Source organism: Mobula hypostoma, chromosome 11 (assembly GCF_963921235.1).
Source record: "Mobula hypostoma chromosome 11, sMobHyp1.1, whole genome shotgun sequence".
Classification (NCBI taxonomy): Eukaryota; Metazoa; Chordata; class Chondrichthyes; order Myliobatiformes; family Myliobatidae; genus Mobula; species Mobula hypostoma.
Genome location: NC_086107.1, coordinates 37,648,891 through 37,671,563, shown reverse-complemented (window position 1 = coordinate 37,671,563; position 22,673 = coordinate 37,648,891). Strand labels below are relative to the sequence as shown.

Below are 22,673 nucleotides of genomic sequence, written 5' to 3'. Positions count from 1 at the left end.
GACCCTGTCCATCCAGCTTCACTAATCCCTTGCCCACATGAGGACTGTCACCTTCCATCTCTTGCCTATTTAAGTGTCTGTTAAATGCTTCAACCACAATAATTGTATCTGATTCCACCAACTTCTCTGGAAGCACTTTCCAGATTTGAACCACATACAGTGTAAAAATAACCTCTCTCTTACTTCCGCTTTTAAGCTTTTTCCTCTCAAAAATACAGGATCTGTTGCTTTTTTTGATTTCCTTTAACATGGGAAAAAGTTTTGACTATTTATCCAATTCATGTTTCTCACATAATTATGTGCTTTATCAGGTCACTGCTCAGCCTTCTTCACTCCAAGGAAAACAAGACCAGCCTATCCAGTCTCTTCCAACCCAGGCAACGTCCAGGTCAACTTCCTCTCCACTCTCTCCAGCACAATCAGATATTTCCCATAATGTGCTGACTAGTAATGCACATTGTACTCCATCTGTGGCCTAACCAGTATTTTGAGTGGTCATTGGCCAGGGATTCCTACAAATCAGTGGGGATGTTACATGTTTTCATTTAGACTTTGAAAACATTCTTGAATTGTTTCCCTGGTACTGTATTAATGTGTCAAGGGTTTAGTTGAGGGTCCTTATCAGGAGTCTGGAATCAAGCATGTAAATGATTCCAATAAACTTTAATAACAATAGATTTTTTATGCAAAAATGTCCAATTCCTAGGCAATAACGTCAATACAGTGCGAAGGAGATATGAATCCTTATTCATTTTCTTATAACTACATGTAAAGGTGCAGAGATTTTAGGTAAAAAATGTCTTCATTTAGCCACTTTTGGACAGTGCTTTGAAGTTTGAACTGATCTGTTAATAACTTGATGACATGCTTAATTTAAAAATCCTTTTTTGTTTGTAAAACAATATTAGATCAAAAAGTGGCAGAAACATCACACAAGTGGAATTGAAATTTTCTCTGAATATAACCAAAGTAAGATAAAGCTGGAAACCGGTTTTGATTACACATTTCAACAGAAGGGAGAAAGAAAGAAACTTACCAGATAAATCACTGCTTTCAATGCGTTTTAGATCTGCATCAACCCAAAAAAGCTTCCCTAGCTTATTATCAATTGCTAAACCAACAGGCCGAATCAATCCAGTTGAAAATAGTACTTCTCTTTCGGTACCATCAAGTGCTGCTCGCTCAATTTTTGGGGACCTTTCCTGCATGTTTGTGATGTACATATACCTGTGTGATTATTTTTTAAAAGAGACATTAAAACAAAGATATTATTACCAGGATATATATGGGCACACAGTATATTACTATTCTTATTAAAACAAAATACCTTTTCCTTAAATTACACAAGGAATAAGATAATGTTGCAACAATTCTTAACATCATTAAAGAAAGCAATTTGGTAATTCAAGCCATATAACCATATAACAATTACAGCACGGAAACAGTCCATTTCAGCCCTTCTAGTCCATGCCGAACGCTTACTCTCACCTAGTCCCACCGACCTGCACTCAGCCCATAACCCTCCATTCCTTTCCTGTCCATATAGCTATCCGATTTTACTTTAAATGACAATATCGAACCTGCCTCTACCGCTTCTGCTGGAAGCTCATTCCACACAGCTACCACTCTCTGAGTAAAGAAGATCCCCCTCATGTTACCCCTAAACTTTTGCCCCCTAACTCTCAACTCATGTCCTCTTGTTTGAATCTCCCCTACTCTCAACGGAAAAAGCCTATCCACGTCAACTCTATCTACCCCCCTCATAATTTTAAATACCTCTATCAAGTCCCCCCTCAACCTTCTACGCTCCAAAGAATAAAGACCCAACCTGTTCAACCTTTCTCTGTAACTTAGGTGCTGAAACCCAGGAAACATTCTAGTAAATCTTCTCTGTACTCTCTCTATTTTGTTGACATCTTTCCTATAATTCGGTGACCAGAACTGTATACAATACTCCAAATTTGGCCTTACCGATGCCTTGTACAATTTTAACATTACATCCCAACTCCTATACTCAATGCGCTGATTAATAAAGGCCAGCATACCAAAAGCTTTCTTCACCACCCTATCCACATGAGATTCCACCTGCAGGAAACTATGCACCATTATTCCTAGGTTCCTCTGTTCTACTGCATTCTTCAATGCCCTACCATTTACCATGTATGTCCTATTTTGATTAGTCCTACCAAAATGTAGCATCTCACATTTATCAGCATTAAACTCCATCTGCCAACTTTCAGCCCACTCTTCTAATTGGCCTAAATCTCTCTGCAAGCTTTGAAAACCTACTTCATTATCCACAACTCCACCCATCTTAGTATCATCTGCATACTTACTAATCCAATTTACCACCCCATCATCCAGATCATTAATGTATATGACAAACAACAATGGACCCAGTACAGAGCCCTGAGGCACACCACTAGTCACTGGCCTCCAATCTGACAAACAGTTATCCACCACTACTCTCTGGCATCTCCCATCCAGCCATTGCTGAATCCATTTTACTACTTCAATATTAATACCTAACAATTGAAGCTTCCTAACTAACCTTCCATGCGGAACCTTGTCAGAGGCCTTACTGAAGTCCATATAGACAACATCCACCGCTTTACCCTCGTCAAATTTCCTAGTAACCTCTTCAAAAAATTCAATAAGATTTGTCAAATATGACCTTCCACGCACAAATCCATGTTCACTGTTCCTAATCAGACCCTATCTATCCAGATAATTATATATACCATCTCTAAGAATACTTTCCATCAATTTACCCACCACTGACATCAAACTCAAACTTACTCTTTCCAAGTATGCACTTTTGATCACCTCTGTAGTCCCTCGCCAGGAATGCTTGTCCAGGAGTGAAACATCAAATCTCCTTGCTTGAGGACCTCTAAATTTGTCTCAGCTCTTTGTCCTGCATACTCTTTCTAAGATTGGGTTAGAAGTGATCCAAGCATGAACTCAAGGGCCTACCTAGCAATAGCGTAACTGATGAGCTGTGGCTGTGGAGTGTGCAACATTGTGATATGCAAGAAGGAAATTGGTGAGCTTGTGAGCTTCTGCTGACATTGCTCACAGTGTGTTCTTTAGTCTCTGGACAAATTTTTCTGCTGAGTTTTTTGTAGCTGGCTGGTATGGTGCAGATGCAATATGTCTTACTCCATTCATTTTCAGAAATGACTGAACCTGAACCACAACAAACTGTGCTCCATTATCACTGACTTAAGTGTTGTTGAACACTGGTCCTTGAGAAGAGGCTTCTCAAAATATTAGCAGTGTACAAGGGTATAGTGGAGGATATTGGGAACATTTCTGGTCACTTTGTAGCTGCATCCACTACTTGCCAAGACATTTTTGTCTATAAATGGTCTGGCAAAATTCACATGAATCCTCTGCCACAATTCCTAGGGATGGAGAGGTGCTACTCTTGGCACCTTCTGGATATGCTGGCATCCCAAACAGTGCATGGTAAGCTGCTCAATCTGCTGATCTAGGATCAGGCTACCAGACAAAGCTTTAAGCCAAAGCTTTTATTTTGGTCATGTCTAGATGACCAGCATGTAGCTCCTGCAACACTTTAATTCTTTTGGATGGTACAACAACTCTCAAAACCCACATAAGCTAATGCCTGGCAAGGGCAAGCTCATCTTGGTGCTGGTAAAAATGGCAGAACTGGAGTTTCTGCTGCACATTCTAGTCATTTTGGGTTGCCGGAAGTAATAAAGGAAAGAAGATTTCGGTGAAAGCATGCAGGAGGTGAGAAGGTTAAGCATAGGGAAGATGATGAAGGTGGAATTAAATATTTGTTAATCAGTAGATCCAGGATTGGAGATGAAGTTTGATGCCAAATAAGACATTTGTTCAGTATCAGATAGATGGTAGGCAAGAGGCTAAAGTTAGTGTGAGGGTTCCTTGATAATTAGTGAGAGAAACATTTGCCTCATTCAAAATAGAATGTTGGACAGGCAGTGCAGTAACTCTGAAGCAGAGAAGCAAATGAGAAATTGGTAGGGAAGTAGCGAAGTAAGAGGCTGTTGAGAAAACACTTTATAAAAAGGAAATGCAATTGCGTCTCTCCACTGGTATGTCACAGGTTTATAAGGTTCTACTTTTCCTTATGGTAAGGAAAATATTAAAACTAATATTTTTTTTGTAAAACTGTAACTTCTTTATGCATTAAATTGAATAATAAGCAAGTTACCCCCGTTCTGCATTGACAACAATAGCCCTAGGTCGGTCATGTTCTCCTCGAAGAACTATTCCAATGGGCTTTCCATCTAGTCTGTTAACATTTACAGTGTTCGATGTTTCACAAGTCCAGTAGACAGTTCGGCTGTAGATGTCAAGGCTCAAGTCATGGGGTTGAATATCTGGATTTTGGCTTTGGTTTGGCCCAGAAACAACCACGAATGCCTAGATAAACAAACAATAAATAAAAAAGCAGTTATTGATTCAACTTTTACTGTGTACAATTAAGAGATAATATCAATGCAACTCAGAGCTTCAACTGCAACACTGTTGGTCTTGAAGAGCTAATTTCCCCCCACTGAATTAATGTATATACTAAAAAACTATATAGAAACGCTATTGCTGTCATTGTTTATGTAAAGGTATCCCTCCAATGTGTGGACAGAGATAGACAGAAAACATTTTATGCACATCTTCAGCAGAATCAAGCCATGGGTACCCACAATTGAATGTCTAAATTACAACAATCATGCCACAAAATTTCAGATCACTGAAGACTGCTTACATCAAACCTCCATTCCAGACTAAATAATTTATATGAAACAAATACAGAAACAAAATGTGGAGTTGTCATGCTGCATCCTAATTTAAATATGATCAGTCTGCTTTCTCATTCTCAGAATTAAGGTCTTCAGAAAGTACTTTGAATGATTAATTCATTAACTGCTTTCTTGACGATCAAACTCCTAGTCCTTGTTTATGTCATTTCATTGTTCACCAGATGGCAGGCAGAATGTGGACAAAGCACATTTATATATAAATCTCTTGGAAAGCAGCAAATGGCATTTGGAGCTCAGGGAATTTCAAAACTATCAAATGTTACAATGAAACAGATATTTACATCACAGGCAGCTCAATAAACAGAGTACTGTATTTATGCAATGAGTACCCAAAAACAATAAATCTCAAGTTTTGTACCTTGGGATTAGTTATTAATTATTAATGTGATGTCAGCTACAAAAATAACTTGAGAAGCTCTTCCTGAATCGCTGAGTGTGCCTTCAGACTTCTGTACCTCCTTTCTGACAGAAACAAAGAGAAGAGGGCGTGCCCTAGGTGATGGGGGTCCTTAATAATGGATGTCACCTTTCTGAGGCACCGCTCCTTGAAGATGTCTTGAAGATGTATTATGAAGGTTAGTACCCAAGATGGAGCTGACTGATTTTACAACTTTCTGTAGCTTCTTTCAGTCCTGTGCAGTAATCCCCCCTCCCCCATACCAGACAGTGATGCATTCCTGTCAGAATGCTCTCCACGGTACATCTGCAGAAGTTTTCGAGTGTCTTAGGTGACAAACTGAATCTCTTCAAACTCCTAATAAAGTATACAGTAAATGCAGTCTTGCCTTTCTTATAGCTGCGTCAATATGTTGGAACTAGGTTAGATTCTCAGAGATCTTGACACCCAGGAAATTGAAGTTGCTCACTCTCTCCACTCCGGTCCCCCTAGGAGGATTAGTTCATGATCCCTCATCTTACCCTTCCTGAAGCCCACAATCAGCTCGTTTGTCTTACTGACACTGAGTGCAAGGTTGTTGCTGCGACACCACTCAACTAGCTGGTATATCTCGCTCCTGTACACCCTCTCATCTCCATCTGAGCTTCTACCAACAATTGTTGTATCATCAGCAAATTGATAGATAGTATTTGAGCTATGCCTAGCCACACAGTCAGGGGTATAGAGGGAGTAGAGCAGTGGGCTAGGCACACACCCCTGAGGTGCGCCAGTGTTGATCGTCAGAGAGGAGGAGATATTCTCACCAATCCACACAGACTGTGGTCAGCCAGTTAGGAAGTTAAGAATCTAATTGCAGAGGGAGGTACAAACGCCCAGGTTCTGTAGCTTAATGATCAGAACTGTGGGAATGATGGTGCTATATGCTGAGCTATAGTCAACGAACACTATACAGTGCTACTGTGTGATAAGTCATTAAGGCAGCTCCCATTATTCTTCTTAGGCATTGGTATAATTGTTGCCTTTTTGAACCAGGTAGGAACTTCTGACCGCAGCAGCGAAAAGTTGGAAATTTCCTTGAATACTCCCACCAGCTGGTTGGCACAAGTTTTCAGAGCCTTATTAGGTACTCCAAGAGGGCCTTCCGCCTTGCGAGGGTTCACCTTCCTGAAAGACAGCCTAACATCAGCCTCCGATTCAGAGATCACAGGGTCACTGGGTGTAGCAGGGATCTTGACAGTTGTAGTTATATTCTCCCTTTCAAAGAGTGCATAGAAGATGTTGAGCTCATCTGGTAGTGAAGTATCGCTGCCATTCATGCTGTTGGATTTTGTTTGTAGGGAGTAATGTCTTGCAAGCACTGCCAGAGTTTACATGCATCCGATGTTGCCTCCAACCTCACTTGGAATTGTCTCATAGCTCTTGAAATAATCCTCCACAAGTCAAACCTGGTTTTCTTGTACAGACCTGGGTCACCAGACTTAAATGCCACAGACCTAGCCCTCAACAGATGACGTATCTCTGCTGGTTCATCCATAGTTGCTGGCCTGGGAATGTACAGCAAGTATGTACAACAGGTACATAAAGTCTTAGAATTAATGACTGATAGTTGCCAATGCACGTATCACTTTGCTCCATTACTAGACTCTGTACTGGAATTACAATGGACAATCTCATTCTCCAATTCCATGCTTGTGATACCTAGCATGGGATCAGAGACCCCACTCATTCTAGTGGGATTCTTAGCCTAAAGAGAATGCAGAAAATATGTTTTTAAAAATTATCTCACTTTAGTTCAATGCTTTAATTTAAATACTATGTACAATTCTTAATCATTTTCAACGTCTTACTCATTTTTACTATTTTAATAAATGATCTAATTGTTAATAGGTTAAATGTCTCTTCATATTAGAGATGGTCTACAAAACTAAACTATAAATTCCCACTGGCTGTGACACAAAGCAAAGTTCCAGCTCCAGTTTCCTGTAACCTGCTTTGGTGGCAGGGTGCAGGACAATGGCTGTATCAAATTTGTGGTACAGAGGTTCAGCAACATCAGCTCTCCGCATTAGTCCAGATGAGTGTGGGCAAGCCGAAATAACAGAGAGTGATTTTGGTGTTAGACCACTTTCAGCACAATCAGTTGAAGATGCAAATGTTTCAGGAACTGAGAGGTGAAAATGTAACCAAACATTTGTGAGCAGGGTTAAAATAACTGTTTAACCAAGCATAAGCTGTAATTCTATTCCTGAGACAGCTCCTCCACAAAGATAACTTTAGCTACTTACTTGAGAACCATCATCTCTAGCTCTCTTAATGATGTTTTGGCGTCCATCTATCCAGTAAATCAGTTTGTCAACAGCATCATAATCCACTGCTTTCACATTTCGCAAACCATGTACAGGCAAAATTATGTCTGGACTCTGCTGCTCGTCCAAGATCATGCGACTAATTGCAGTCTTCTGACTGAACAGGAGGAAACTAACAGGCACTGAAATAGTAGAGACAAATTAAACAAGTATTATGATTAAAAAATTGTAAGACAAAATATTTCTAAATTGAATTATGTGAAAAGAAATGACACCAAAACATTACTGAAAAAGTTAATCTTGACTTTAATGTAAAAATAAGAGCAAGGTTACCCAGTGTTCACTTTTACTTAAGAATAAATCAGACAGAGCCTCCAGAGGTGGTATGGGTTCAGTTAAACATACTGTAGAACTTGAGCAATTTCCTGCTTTGTCATACTTACCATCTCTGCCTTAAATATTTGTAAAGATTTCCACACCAGAAAAAAGCACAGGGCTTGTCCCTTCAAGTGCGAGTCAGTTTTCAACTTTGTTTCACATCTTAATTATTGTCAAATACCTCATCTGACACTGAAAGCTAACATTTACAGTTGTAGAGTCACATTCACTGTAGATTGTAATTCTGAGTGGATTTCAAAAGCATAAAAGAAATTTTTTCTTTCCATTCCTCACCCCTCAGTTTATTTGATCTTTCTGTTTCTTTCTGTATTATGTACTGGCATGGGAGAAGGTATTCTGATGTTCAGTTCTTGATTCAGATTGTGTGGCTCGGTACAGAGTCTTCAATATAATTAATTATGGAGACACATAGTTACACTTCATATTCAAAAAATGTTAGGCACTGGATTGTTCAGTTTCTGAACCATTCAATTTCAAGGACAAAAATAAATCACTGAATTTGTGCACTAGCTTAAGTCTACTGAACAGCTGGTGCAGTGAAATGTGACACCTTAAATAAACGGTTTGAATTTTGGTGTGTACTTTTGAAACAACATTTTAAACATAATTAACAAATCCTTTGACATTTGAGTGATGTAGATTGCTGAGAGCAAGGGAGCCAAACCCATGGAACGCATGGGGCCATTGTGGGATGCGCAAACATTTTGCTGGCACACGGCATGCAGTGTTATCTCTCAATTTTGTAAACCCCACTCATCGTAAAAAGATACATAATGATTATCTTTACAGTTCAAAGTACATTAATGTCACCATATACAACCCTGAGATGCATTTTCTTGAGGGCATATTCAATAAATTCGTCATAGGATAAAAACTACAATAGAATAAATGAAAGACCATACCAATTGGGTGTTCAACCATTGTGCAAAAGACAACAAACTGTCCAAATCCAACAAGAAATAACAATAATAAATAAGTAAATAAACAAACAAAAAATATCAAGAACATGAGATGAAGAGACCTTGAAAGTGAGTCTATAGGTGTGGGAACATTTCAATGATGGGGCAAGTGAAGTTATCCTCTTTGGTTCAAGAGCCTTATGGTTGAGGAGTAAAAACTGTTCCTGAACCTGGTAATTGAATCTTGAGGCTCCTGTACCTTCTTCCTGATGGCAGCAGTGAGAAAAGAGCAAGACATGGATGGTAGGGGTCCCTGATGATGGATGTTGCTTTCCTGCGACAACACTCTGTGTAGATGTGCTCAACGTAGGTGAGGGCTTTACCCCCAAATGAGGTGGCAACAATATTTTACCATCTGAGAGCAGTGAGATATTTTCACAGGAAACATGTCGTGCTGGTTTGATGCTTACTAGATAGTTGTGAGAACTTGTGACATTGGAAGATACGTCTGAAATGCACGCATACCTTATATTATTCTATATGTTTATATCATATATATTTTTTCTTCTGTCGTTTGTGAGTGAACACTAGATATTTGGTGATAATAATGGTAAATACTGTATGTAGTCTAGTGTCTATGAATATTCATAGGTCATTGTTTTCAGCAAAAAATTTGGTCAAGTCCAATTATGTGATGAAGTGTTTTGAGAGGTTGGTGATAAAACATATCAATTCCTGCCTGAGAAGTGATTTTGACCTGCTCCAATTTGCCCACCAGCACAACAGATCCACAGCAAATGCCATTTCATTGGCTCTTCACTCAATCTTGGAACATTGGGACAGCAAACATGGATAAATCAGGATGCTCTTAATCAACTACAGCCTGGCATACAATAGTATCATCCCCTCAAAATTTACAATTAGCTTCAAGACCTTGGCCTAAATACCTCCTTGTGTAATTGGATGCTTGATTTCCTCACTTGCAGACCCCAGTCAGTTTGGATTGGCAACATCTCCTCCACCATCTCCATCAACACAGGTGCAACACAAAGTTGTGAGGCTAAGCACAACTCTAAGGCCAGATTTAAGTTTGCTGACAATATCACTGCCACTGGCCAAATCAAAGGTGGTGAGGAATCAGCATATAGGAGGGAGACTGAAAATCTGACTGAGTGGTGCCACAACAACCTTTCACTCAACGTCAGCAAGACCAAAGAGATGATTATTGCCTTCAAGAGGAGGAAACCAGAGGCCCATGAGCCGGTCCTCATCAGGGGATCAGGGTTGGAGAGGGACAACTCACCTCGGTGTTAGCATTTCAGGGGATCTGTCCTGGGCCTAGCACATGAGGATAGCAGTGCCCCTGCTTCCTCAGAAGTTTGCAAAGATTTGGCATGACATAGAAAACTTTGGCAAACTTCCATAGATGTGTGGTGGAGAATACAATGACTGGTTGCATCACATTCTGGTATGGAAACACCAATGCCTTTGAATGGAAAATCCTACAAAAATAGTGGATACAGCCCAGTCCGTCAAGGTAAAGCCCTCCTCACCATTGAGCATATCGACATGGAGTGCTGTTGCAGGAAAGCAGCATCCGTCATCAAGGAACCCCACCACCCAGGTCATGCTCTCTTCTCACTGCTGCCATCAGGAAGAAGGTACAGGAACCTCAGAGCCCACACCACCAGGTTCAGGAACAGTTGTTAGCCCTCAAGCAGAAGGGATAACTTCACTCGCCCCATCACTGAAATGATCTCACATCCTATAGACACACTTTTAAGGACTCTTCATCTCATGCTACCAATATTTATTATTATTTTCCTTCTTTTCTTTTATATTTTCATAGTTTGTTGTTTTTTTTGCACATTGGCTGTTTGTCCGTCCGGTCATTCATTGATTCTATTATGTGACCTGGATTTACTGAGTATGCCCGCAAGTAAACAAATCTCAGAATTGTACATGGTAACATAAATTTACTTTGAACTATAGGAGTAGATTTACTGATGAAACTAGTACTACAGGCATAGGTCTCAAAACAACCAAATACAAGTTGTATATAAAATACTTGTCATCGTTATGCAGCAAGGAGCCTCAAGGAGAGTAAAGTGTGTTTATTTTCCTTTCCTTGGTCTTTAATGAATATTCACCAAGCTTATAAATTCACATACACATTTCTTATGTTACATGAGCACACTATAGTTTTGAAGGAATAAAAATACTTACAACTACAAGTTTTGTTATTGCCATCAAGTACGTAATGTGATGCACATCCACACTTGTAGCCAGTTGGCACGGCAAGGCAAAGATGAGAACAGTGTCCATTGGTTTGCACACATTCATTCCAGCCATCTTGCCGTGAAGAATGAAAAACTAAGATGTCCATCACGTAGTCCAAATGTCCTTGAATAAGTGTTCGGTTTTGTCCATTCATTTTGTCAGCACGTTCAATACTGCGCAAATTCCAATCAGTCCAATAGATGTAATCCCGGTACTGTGTTAGCCCAAAGGGGTGAGGAAGATCATCAGCTATGATTTCACGCTGTTGCCCTTGATTTACGAATAACAAAAGAATCAACAATTAGGTTTTGCAACCAACCAATACATGTCAATGCGTAAGTCTTGCAAAAAGTAAAAACTTTCAGATGTTATGACACAAACACTATAACTTGGATAAGCTCAAGATGTGGACTTTGGTTAAACACCAACTTATGTTGGTTCACAGCCACAGCTTTAGTATTTTTTGAAAATGATATATAGAAAGAAAAATTCCTAGCAGGAGAATTCACTCAAAGCAGCTGACTGTTCCATCAATTCTTAATCCAAAGAAACTGACCACAGATGGAGACTGAAAAACAAAATGTCTTGTTGGTATTTGAATTCTGTTATTTCCTGTCACTGATGTATGCAGGCTAATGGCTGAAGCCTCCTTTTGAGTATTAGTGCTAGAGGCCCCAAATTTGGGAGGCTGTGAGAAAGTTGAACTGCCAAAGTTTAACACACAAGGAAGAAAATCAAATTTAAAATTATATTGCTCTGAACAGATGGCTTCAATACAAAATATAGTATGCAGAAAACTTGGAGTTAAGAATGTGCAGCAGTTTTCATAGATTAAAACTTCAGAGACAACTTAAAGAAGCTTATTAATGTGCCCTATCAGCCAAAATTCACAGCAACTTTTGAAAAGACATACGTTCTTGTAAGTAATTACAACAGGATACAGCCCTAATTCCCATTACCTTAAAACATTTTAGGGCCAAGTCTAGACTTTTCTCTTACCGAGCATGTTTGAAGATTCAATCATTGATGTATCCAAGTCAGTCCAATAAAGTCTTTTCTCTACATAGTCAATAGTAAGTCCATTGGCCCGTCCCACTCTGTCTACCAGAGCAGCACTATTTGTGCCATCCATGTGTGAGCGGACAATTCTTGGCTTACCACCCCATTCAGTCCAATACATGTACCTGATGCAGGGAAACAACGATATCTAAGTACTTTGGAGGCAGTAAAACAAATTTCACAAATGATCTTGAATTATTGTAACAGACTGATCCCGGTGAAGTAAACATGATTAATGTTCAAAACTTCATCATCTGTCAATGGCAAGTTGTGTATAAACAGATTGTTATTGGGTTAAAGCATTGGAATAGGTAATACTTCCATTCATTTTCTAAGCAAAAGAGGAAATGATTGGAAGCATTACTTATGGTAATGTTTTAACCCAATAATAGTCTATTTATACACAAAAGACAACAGTTTTCTCATTGCAATTACAGGTTTTTGTATTGGTTACCCAGCATGAATAGTAAGTTACCAACATGCTTCAAGCTTAGTGTTTGAAGGGCACATCCTGTTGAGTCTGTAAGAACTGTTCTGCTTCATTTTACAGTAATTATGGAGGAGTAACCTGGATTAGTATTGCACTTCATACAACCTTAGGCATCCCACCTTATTTCATTGCTGTAATATGGAAAGATTTGCCATTGATCACAACAATGTCCTCAACAACACAGAAATATACTTGACGTGATTATCAATATTCTGTTTGGATAGAGGGATTACATTAACCTTTGAAAACAATCCCATATTTTTTGAAACAGAAGGCTGAATACATTAACTTCACTTAGAATGGAAATAGTGCCCAAGACATCTGAATAGTGGCAACATTGCTACTTCTTTTATTGATGTAGTAATCAAAATGATATACACGAATCTCTGAGGAGAAGTTTGCACCTATGATCCAGTTATTGACTTGGCAAATTATACTATTACTGAATTAAAGCTGTCATCTGTAAGCAAGGTAAATTACTGACAGATTGGCAGCAGTTTTATTCATCTTGCATCTATCAAGAGGAAGACTTCCAAACTCATTCTGTAAACAACATTTCAAAACTAGCGATGTTATTAATCACAATTTAAAAACAGCTCAGGCATGTTCATCCACTTCTAAATACTCATTACTCTTGCTGAAAAGACCAGTTTTCTTATTGACCTAATCAAATATTAAAAAGTTTGGAAGAATAATTGACAACACAGGCATCATACATGATGGAGTGCATTGCCTTTTACAGCATGTCAAATCCCAAATCAAGCATCAGGTTCAAGATAATTTCTTGTTCACCAATTTTGCTAATGCTGCTGTAGATAATGATAACTCAAGCTACAGAAAAATAATTTGAGTTTCAAAATCATAATTAAGATGTTGGGTGTTCAGCTAAGGGGCAACAGCTGTCAAGGCTGATTCCTCCAGTGAAAAACCATTGAGTTTGATTCCCCACAAAACTTTAGATCAGCTGATCTTTGTAGCCTACTGCAACTGATTATAAACCTGTTCACAGCAAATATTAAACCTATAGTAATCCAGCATCCTCAGGACCTTGGTGGTGCTGGACTGGTAAATTTTCCATATTATTAGATATTACTTCTAGTAATATATTAATACAACTTTGATTTACTTTTTTTTCCAAAGACACAGTGGTATAATGGATTGGTCAGTAAACCATATGAGCTTAAAGGGAGCACAGGAACATAGGGTGATGGTGTGTTTAAAAGGAGCACTGTGTTTAAAAGAGGCAGGGAAGTAGGTCACCAGTGAGCTTAAAAGGTGTGGAAATGTGGGTCCTGCTGAGCAAATGTGGGAATGGAGTCCTAGTGAGTACAAGAGAAGCATGGGAATTGGACCTTGCTGAGTTTAAAGGAAATGCAGACAATGGGATGGGTGTTCAAAGGGAAGTGGAACTCTGTTGATTGTAAAGGGAGCACAAGAAATAGGGACCGGTGAGTTTAAAAGCAGCACAGCTAACCAGACAAGAGGAACCAGATACTGACCTATCAAGATATCCAAGAAATTAAATAGTGGATTGTTGTTTTCCTGTATCTCCCATTGTGCTATATTTTATAGAAATGGGTTGGAAATATTTTACAAGTTCACTGTATGATTCGATGTTTCAATCTACATGTGACAGATAAAGCTAATCTTTAGATGGATACAATTGAGGGAGGTGTGTGGTTATGCACTTTGGTAGAAGAATACAGGCATAGACTATTTTCTAAACAGGAAGAGAATTCAGAAATTGGGGGTGCAAAGGAACTCCTAGAGCAGGGTTCCCTAAAGGTTAACTTGCAGGTTGAGGCAGTAGTAAAGGAGGCAAAGGCAATGTTAGCATTAATTACAAGAGGACTAGAATATAACAGCAAGGATGTTGTAATGAGGTTTTTGTAATGTGCGACCACATTTGAAGTACTGTGAGTAGTTTTAGGTCCCAAGTCTAAGAAAAGATATGCTGGCATTGGAAAACGTCCAGAGGAGGCTTATAAGAATAATACTCGGAATGAAAGTATTACTGTATGTGAAACACTTGATGATTCTGGGCCGGTACTTGCGAGTGTTTAGAGGAATGAAGGGGGAATCTCACTGAAACCTACCAAATATTCAAAGGCATCGAGTGGAGGTGGGGAGGATGCTTTCAATAGTGGGAGAGTCTAGGACCAGAGGGCACAACCTCAGAATAGAAGGATGTCCCTTTAAAACAGAAATGAGGAGATATTTCTTGAGCCAGAGGATGGTGAAGTTATCGGGTATATTTCAAGTGCACGCCTCAAATGTTAGGGGAAGAAGGCAGGAAATGGGGTTTAGAGGGAAAATAAATCAGCTATGGTCAAAAGGCAGAAAGGATTCAATAGACTAAATGCTCTAATTATGCTCCAGTGTCTTATGGTCTTAAATGGAGAAAAATGGGACTAACTTGGAATGTTCTGGACTGGTTGAGCGTAAGGACCTGTTTCCATACTGTAGGACTCTATTGCTGATGTTCTGGATCATTGGGATCCATCTGGGGAATATCCTTTTAGGCAGATTTGCTGTTGGGTTGGTTTTAAACTAACTTGGCAGGGCAATGGGAACCAGAGTGATAGTGCTGAGGATGGGGCAGTTGGAAGACACGTTGATGCAGGGTGTAGTGAGATTGTGAGGAAAAATAGGCAAATAATAGGGCAAAATTGCAGTCATTGGGATGAGTTGAAGTGCAACATGGGGAAAGATTAAAAAGAACGATGAATACACAACTTAAAGTGTTATATTTGAATTCACGCAGTGTCGGGAATAATGTCAGAATCAGAATTAGGTTTATTATCACCGGCATGTGTCGTTAAATTTGTTAACTTAGTGGGAGCAGTTCAATGGAATGCACAGTAATACAGAAAGAAAAATAAAAAAAAAGATTTAAAATAGTGCAAAAACAGAAATTATATATATAAAAGAAAAGTTAAATAATGTTCATGGGTTCAATGTCCATTTAGGAATTGTATGGCTGTTCCTGAATCACTGAGTGGATGCCTTCAGGCTTCTGTACCTCATTCCTGACAGTAACATTCAGAAGAGGACATGTCCTGGTTGGTGGGAATCCGTAATAATGGACGACGCCTTTCTGAGGCACCACTCCTTGAAGATGTCTTGGATATTATGGAAGCTAATACCCTAGATGGAGATGACTAATTTTACATTCTGTAGCTTCTTTCAGTCCTGTGCAGTAAACCACACCCCAATGCAAGACGGTGATTCAAAACACTCTCCGCAGTACATCTATAGAAGTTTTCAAGGGTTTTACATGACAAAACAAATCTTTTCAAGCTCCTAATGAAATATAGCCGCTGTCCTGCCTTCTTCATAGTTGCATCGATAGGTTGGGACCAGGTTAGATCTTTGGAGATCTTGACACTCAGAAAATTGGAAGTGTTCACTCTCTCCACTTATGATCCCTCACTTATGATGAGGATAGGCTTGTGTTCCCTCATTTTACCTTTCCTGAAGTCCACAATCAGTACTTTCATTTCACCGATAATAGGGTACAAAGCTGTTGCTACGACACCACTCAAGTAGCTGATAAGTTTCACTCCTGTATACCTTCTCATCTCCATCTGAGATTGTACCAACAGTAGTTGCATCAGCAAATTTATAGGTGGCATTTGAGCTATACCTAGTATATAGAGAAAATAGAGCAGTGGGCTAGGCACACACCCCTGAGGTATACAGGTGTTGATCCTCAGCGAGGAGGCAATATTATCATCAATCCACACAGATTGTGGTTTTCTGGTTAGGAAGTCGTAAATCCAATTGCAGAAGGAGGTACAGAGGCTTGGGTTCTGTAGCTTATTGATCAGGACTGTATGAATGATGGTGTTGAACGCTGAGTTATAGTCAACAAACAGCATCCAGGCATCCAAGCCGTATGAAGAGTCATTGAGGTTGCATCTGCCGCTGATCTATTGTGGCGATAGAAAAATTGCAGTGGATCCAGGTCTTTGCTGAGACAGGAGTTCATTCTAGCCATAACCAATCTCCAAAGTATTTCATCACGTAGATGTGAATGCTACTGGGCAATACTAGGCAGCTCACACTACTCTTCTTAGACACTGGTATAATTGTTGCCTTTTTGAAGCAGGTGGGAACTTCCAACTGTAGTAGTGAGAGGCTGAAAATGTCCTTGAATATTCCCACCAGTTGGTTGGTACACTTTCAGAGTTTTACCAGATACTCCACCTGGGTCTGCCTCCTTGCAAGGGTTCACCCTACTTAAAGACAGGCTGACATCATCCTCTGAGACAGAGATCACAGGGTCACCGGATGCTGCAGGGATCTTCACAGCTGGAGTTATATTCTCCCTTTGAAAGCGGGTATAAAAGGCGCTGCGCTCATCTCCTACAGGAGGAAGAAGATCTTGTGATGCAGTTAGAGATTGGCAGGTACGACTTTGTGGGTCGTGGCCGAAAGAAAATCATAATTGGGAACTTAACATCCAAAGATACACATTGTATTGAAAGGACAAGCAGGCCAGCTCAGGGAGTGTGGTGGCTCTGTTGGTAAAAAATGAAATCAAATCCTTAAAAAGAGGTGATGTAGGATCGGAAGATGTACAATCCTCGTGGGTGGAGTTAAGAAACTGTAAGGGTAAAAAAATCCTGATAGGAGTTGTATACAGACCTCTAAACAGTAGCCAGGATGTGGGATACAAATGACAATGGGAGATTAAAAAAGCACGTAAAAAGGGCAATGTTATGATAGTTATGGTAGATTTCAATATGCAGGTAGATGGGAAAATCAGGTTGGTGCTGGATCTCAAGTGAGAAAATTTATAGAATGCCTACAAAACAGCTTTTTAGAGCAGCTTATGGGGAAAGGCAATTCTGGACTGATGTTGTGTAATGAACCAGATTTGATTAGGGAGCTTAAGGTAAAGGAGCCCTTAGGAGTAGTGATCATAATATGACAGAATTCACCCTACAGTTTGAGATAGAGAAGGTAAGTTAATAGTGGAGTAAAGGAATTCGAGAGGCATGAGAGGAGCTGGCCAAAGTTGATTGGAAGGGGGTGCTAGCAGTGATGACGGCAGAACAGCAATAACTGAGGTTTCTGGGGGAAATTTGGAAGGCGCAGGACAGATACATTGCAAAGATGAGAAATATTCTAAAGGGAGGATGAGGCAACTGTGGCTGACAAAGGAAGTTAAAGACACCATAAAAGGAAAAGAGGGCATAAAAGACAGCAAAAATGAGTGGAAAGGTGGATGACTGGGAAGCTTTTAAAAACCAACAGAAAGGAGCTAAAAAAAACCGCAAGGAGAGAAAAGATGAAATATGATGGAAAGCTAGCCAATAATATCAAGAAGGATACCAAAAGATTTTTCAGACATATAAAGAGTACAAGAGAGGTGAAAGTGGATATTGGACTGCTGAAAAATGACACCTCAGAGGTAGTAATGGGGGGAACAAAGAATTGGTGGACAAAATGAATAAGTACTGTCTGTCAGTCTTCACTGTGGAAGACACTAGCAATATGACAGAAATTCAAGAGTGGCAGGAGCAGAACTGAGTGTAGTTGCTATTACTAAGGAGAAAGTTCTAGAGAAGCTGAAAGGTCTGAAGAAGATATGATACATGGACCGGATGGACCACACCCCAGGGTTCTGAAGAAGGTCGCTGAGGCATTAGTAATGATCTTTCAAGAATCACAAGATTCTGGAATGGTTCTGGAGGATTGGAAAATTGCAAATTATAAGAAGGGAGGTAGAAGAAAAGAAATTATAGGCCAGTTAGCCTGATTTCAGTGGCTGGGAAGATGTCGGAGTCCATTATTAATGATCAGTTTTTGGGGTACTTGGAGGCGCATGATAAAATAATCCAATGTCAGCATGGTTTTCTTTGAGCAAGTAACAGACATGACAGACAAAAGAGAGTCAGTGGATGTTGTTGACTTAAATTTTCAGTAGGCCTTTGGCAGGGTGCTGCTGCACATGAAGGTGTTTTACAAGATAAGAGCTCACGTTATTTCAGGAAAGATACGAGCATGGTTAGAGATTGGCTGACTGGCAGGTGTCAGGCTGGGAATAAAAGGAGCCTTTTCTGATTGGCTGCTGGAGACTAGTGATGTTCCACAGGGGTCCGTGTTGGGTCTGCTTCTTTTCACAGTATACAGTATGTCAGTAACCTGGATGGCAGAACTGATGGCTTTGTGGTCAGGTTTGCAGACGATATGGAGGAGCAGGTACTGTTGAGGAAGCAGGGAGTCTATCAGAAGGACTTAGACAAATTGGAATAATGGGTAAAAAAGTGGCAGATGGAATATAGTGTAGGATGTGTATGGTCATACTCTTTGCTAGAACGAATAAAGGTGTAGACATTTTTCTACACCAGGAGAAAGTTCTGAAATCAAAAGTGCAAAGGGACTTGGGAGTCCTTGTACAGGAGGTTAACTTGTAGGTTGAGTCAGCGGTAAGGAAGATTAATGCAATTTTCGTATTCATTTCGAGAGGACTAGAATAAAAACAGCAAGGATCTAATGCTGAAGTTAATAAGACATTGGTCAGATCACATTTGGGAGTACTGTATGCAATTTTCAGCCCTATTGCTCAGAAAAGATGTGCTGGCATTGGAGAGGGTTCAGAGAAGGTTCCCAAGAATGATTCCAGGAATGAAAGGAAGAGCATTTGATGACTCTGGGCTTGTCCTCACTGGAGTTTAAAAGAATGAGGTGGGATCTCAATGAAAGCTATTGAATATGGAAGAACCAGATAGAGTGGATATGGTGAGAATGTTTCCTATAATGGGCGGGACTACGACTAGAAGGCACAACCTCAGAACAGAAGGACTTCAATTTAGAACAGAGATGACCAGGACTTTCGTTAGCCAGAGGTAGTGAATCTGTGGGTTTCATTGCCACGGATGGCTTAGGACCAACACACTCCACCCAGAGGAAACCCATGCGGTCACAAGGTGAATGTATAAAGGCTCTTACAGATAGTGGTGGGAACTGAACCCTGATCACTAATTACTGGAGTTGTAATCGCGTCACGCTAACTGCTATGTTACTGTGCCACCTTGGTAAGATAATATCAGATATCAACTTCAATTACATCAACAGACACTAATATGGAAAGACAATAAATTATAATGAAAGAAATCTGAAATGCTGTAACACATTCAGGCTGATGTCACTTCTGTAAATATGTTTTTATCATTAAGCCTACAATCAAGTTTCTAACAAGACTTTATCAACCTTCAGAACAAGTCATACTTTGTTTCCCCTTACCCTTCAGAAGGATCAAGAGCCAAAGCCCGTGGATTGTCCAACTCCTTCCATACCAAAACCTGTCGATATTGTCCATCTAGACGTGCCACCTCAATCCGATTGGTGCCCGTGTCTGCCCAGTAAAGGTTTTTAGAGAGCCAGTCTACTGCCATTCCCTCTGGGTAATCAAGACCAAACTCAATCACATGCTCAACAGAGCTTCCATTCATGAAAGCACGACTGATGGTCTATTAGTGGAAAAAATAAAATCATGAAATATCTTACACCGATTCAACAATGTTTCATGTCAAGCAGTTGACAAGAAATTAATTATTCAAATGCTTCAGATATTTGCTATTTTCTATAGAAAAAAACAACCTGTTAATTGAACAACACTTAGAAGCTGTTACTTTCTTTCCAAAAATCTGTATTTAAAAGTGGAAATATTAACCTCTAAAATTTAATTAATATATATAAATTAAGAATTTGCAAAAAATTAACTATTTAAGTTCATACAATATAAATACAATTGAATCGCCAAAATTTTCAATGCTATAAATCAGAGAAACTTGATTCATTTGTCTCGCTGATTGCACAGGCCGCCTTTAAAGCAATATTTTCATTTATTCATTTCTTTGGTTGTTTGTTTGTTTACTTAGAGATACAGAGTGGAAGAGGCCTTCTGGCCCTGCGAGCTGCACTGCCTGCAACTCACCTGTTTAACATTAGGACAGCTGACAATGACCAATTAACCTACTAACAGGTACATCTTTGGACTGTGGGAGGAAACCGGAGCACCTGGAGGAACCCAGGCGTTTCACGGGGAGAACATACAAACTCCTAGAGATGGTGCCGGAATTGAACTCCAAACTCCAGAGTGGCCCAAGCTGTAAAAGTGTCACGCTAATTGCTATGATACCATGGTGCCCTATCTAATAAAATAACAAAACCTGAACTAAACAAGGTGTTCCTCGGCCAAACTATATCTTCCCAAAGACCAATTCAGTCCCAAATTCTCCAGAATCAAATTTATTAATTCAATTAATTATTACTGGTAACTGTAACTTGTGTCTATTTTGTTTGCAAGTATATATAATTTACTTAATTAGGAATGATCTTATATGAAAAAGAGTTTTAATGATGACATCTTTAAAAACATAAAACATTGAATATTACAATGAAGAAATAGGCAATCAATCCATAAGGCCTTGGTCACTACAGAAGCCACCTTGTTTAACCTTGTTCTTGGTTTCTACTGACAGATTTCAAAATTAAACCTTTTCCTTCGAATAAAATTCTCATGTATTCTCAGAACAGATGACTAATTTGTTACCTTTAAGCTAATGTCTGTCCAATAAATCCTGTTATCAGAAACATCAAAATCAAGAGCAGATGCTTCCTTCACTCCTGTTAATGGAATTGCCACGTCGTTGTTGTTGGTCTCCAAGGAAATTCTACGGATGTCTGCCCTACTAGAGAACAAGAGGAAGGCTTCGGGTACAATGCAAGTTTTCATGTCCATTATTAACTCCAGGCCCATTGGACAGGCACACCGTGGACCCTGAGGCACGTACAGACATAGGTGGCTGCATCCTCCATTATTCTCTGAACATGGGTTTGTTCCTGTAACAGCATTATACACTAACATTATTAAAAGAATTCACTACAACAAAAAAAATTACTAAGGAGATAGACCAAGTTGAGACTTAATTTTGCAGTTCCGCTGCTGTGGAGATGGTGCACATCTGTAAACAGTATTCCCATACTGAAATGAGAAACAGCAAGCCACTCTGCATATATGAAGCACACTCAGTAATAAATTACACTGCAAAATGGACACTGCACAGAGAACACTTTCAGCAGGAACTATCTGCTACTCTTATCTTGAACCTATGAATTGTACTGCAGTGCACTCTGAGGTCAGGGATTTTTAAGTACCTCTCTCAAAAGACTGGGCCAGTTCGTGTGTATGATCAGCTGAGAATTTCACAGAGAAACAGTGGCTAGCTGAAGTGTATGTCAGCACATTTTCGACTTTAGCACCTGCAAACCACAATGCAGTTATACGCAGCAGTGGAGAGCATTCTGACAGGCTGCATCACTGTCTGGTGCAGGGAGGCTACAGCACAGGACCGAAAGAAGCTACAGAAAGTTGTAAAATTAGTCAGCTACATCTTGAGTACTCGCCTCCACAGTACCCAAGACATCTGCAAAGTGCGGTGTCTCAGAAAGGTGACGATCATTATTAAGGACCCACATCAGCCAGGACATGCCCTCTTCTCACTGTTACCATCAGGCAGGAGGGTACAGAAGCCTGAAGGCACATACTCAGTGATTCAGGAACAGCTTCTACCCCTCTGCCATATGATTCCTAAAACCCATGAACACTATCTCACTTTTTAAAAAATATATTATTTCTGTTTTTCCACTATTTTTAATCTATTCAATGTACTTACTGCAATTTATTTATTAATTTTCTTTCTTTTATTTTGTATTACATTGAACTGCTGTTGCTAAGTTAACAAATTTCATGAAACATGGCAGTGATAATAAACATGATTCTGATTCTGAAAATACTGGAGATTATATGCTTGCCAGTTGACTACCAGCTTCATCTCTGGAGTCAAAGGATAGACCTTTATCTTACTGAGCAGAGGGTACAACTAGATATAATTAGTATCCATTCCTTTGCCTTTACACACGCCATTTTTCACTAATTTAATGCTTTCAATTTCAATTATTGAATGCATCTTAAAATAAATTTCTATTAATTTTTAACATATATTCTGACAAAGGAAC

General features: G+C 39.5%; 1 protein-coding gene across 2 annotated transcripts in view; it reads right to left on the bottom strand.

Moving 5' to 3' along the window:
- Nucleotides 1-22,673, bottom strand: part of LOC134353658 (low-density lipoprotein receptor-related protein 5-like) — a 235,482-nt gene that overhangs the window by 18,670 nt on the left and 194,139 nt on the right. For both annotated transcript variants that reach the window (XM_063061845.1, XM_063061847.1), the window contains exons 9-15: nucleotides 21,208-21,497; nucleotides 19,896-20,122; nucleotides 12,092-12,276; nucleotides 11,039-11,362; nucleotides 7,494-7,696; nucleotides 4,205-4,416; nucleotides 1,037-1,227 (exon numbers count right to left, since the gene is read on the bottom strand). In XM_063061845.1, coding sequence (XP_062917915.1) covers nucleotides 1,037-1,227; nucleotides 4,205-4,416; nucleotides 7,494-7,696; nucleotides 11,039-11,362; nucleotides 12,092-12,276; nucleotides 19,896-20,122; nucleotides 21,208-21,497 — 1,632 coding nt within the window. The remainder of the gene's footprint in view (nucleotides 1-1,036; nucleotides 1,228-4,204; nucleotides 4,417-7,493; nucleotides 7,697-11,038; nucleotides 11,363-12,091; nucleotides 12,277-19,895; nucleotides 20,123-21,207; nucleotides 21,498-22,673) is intronic.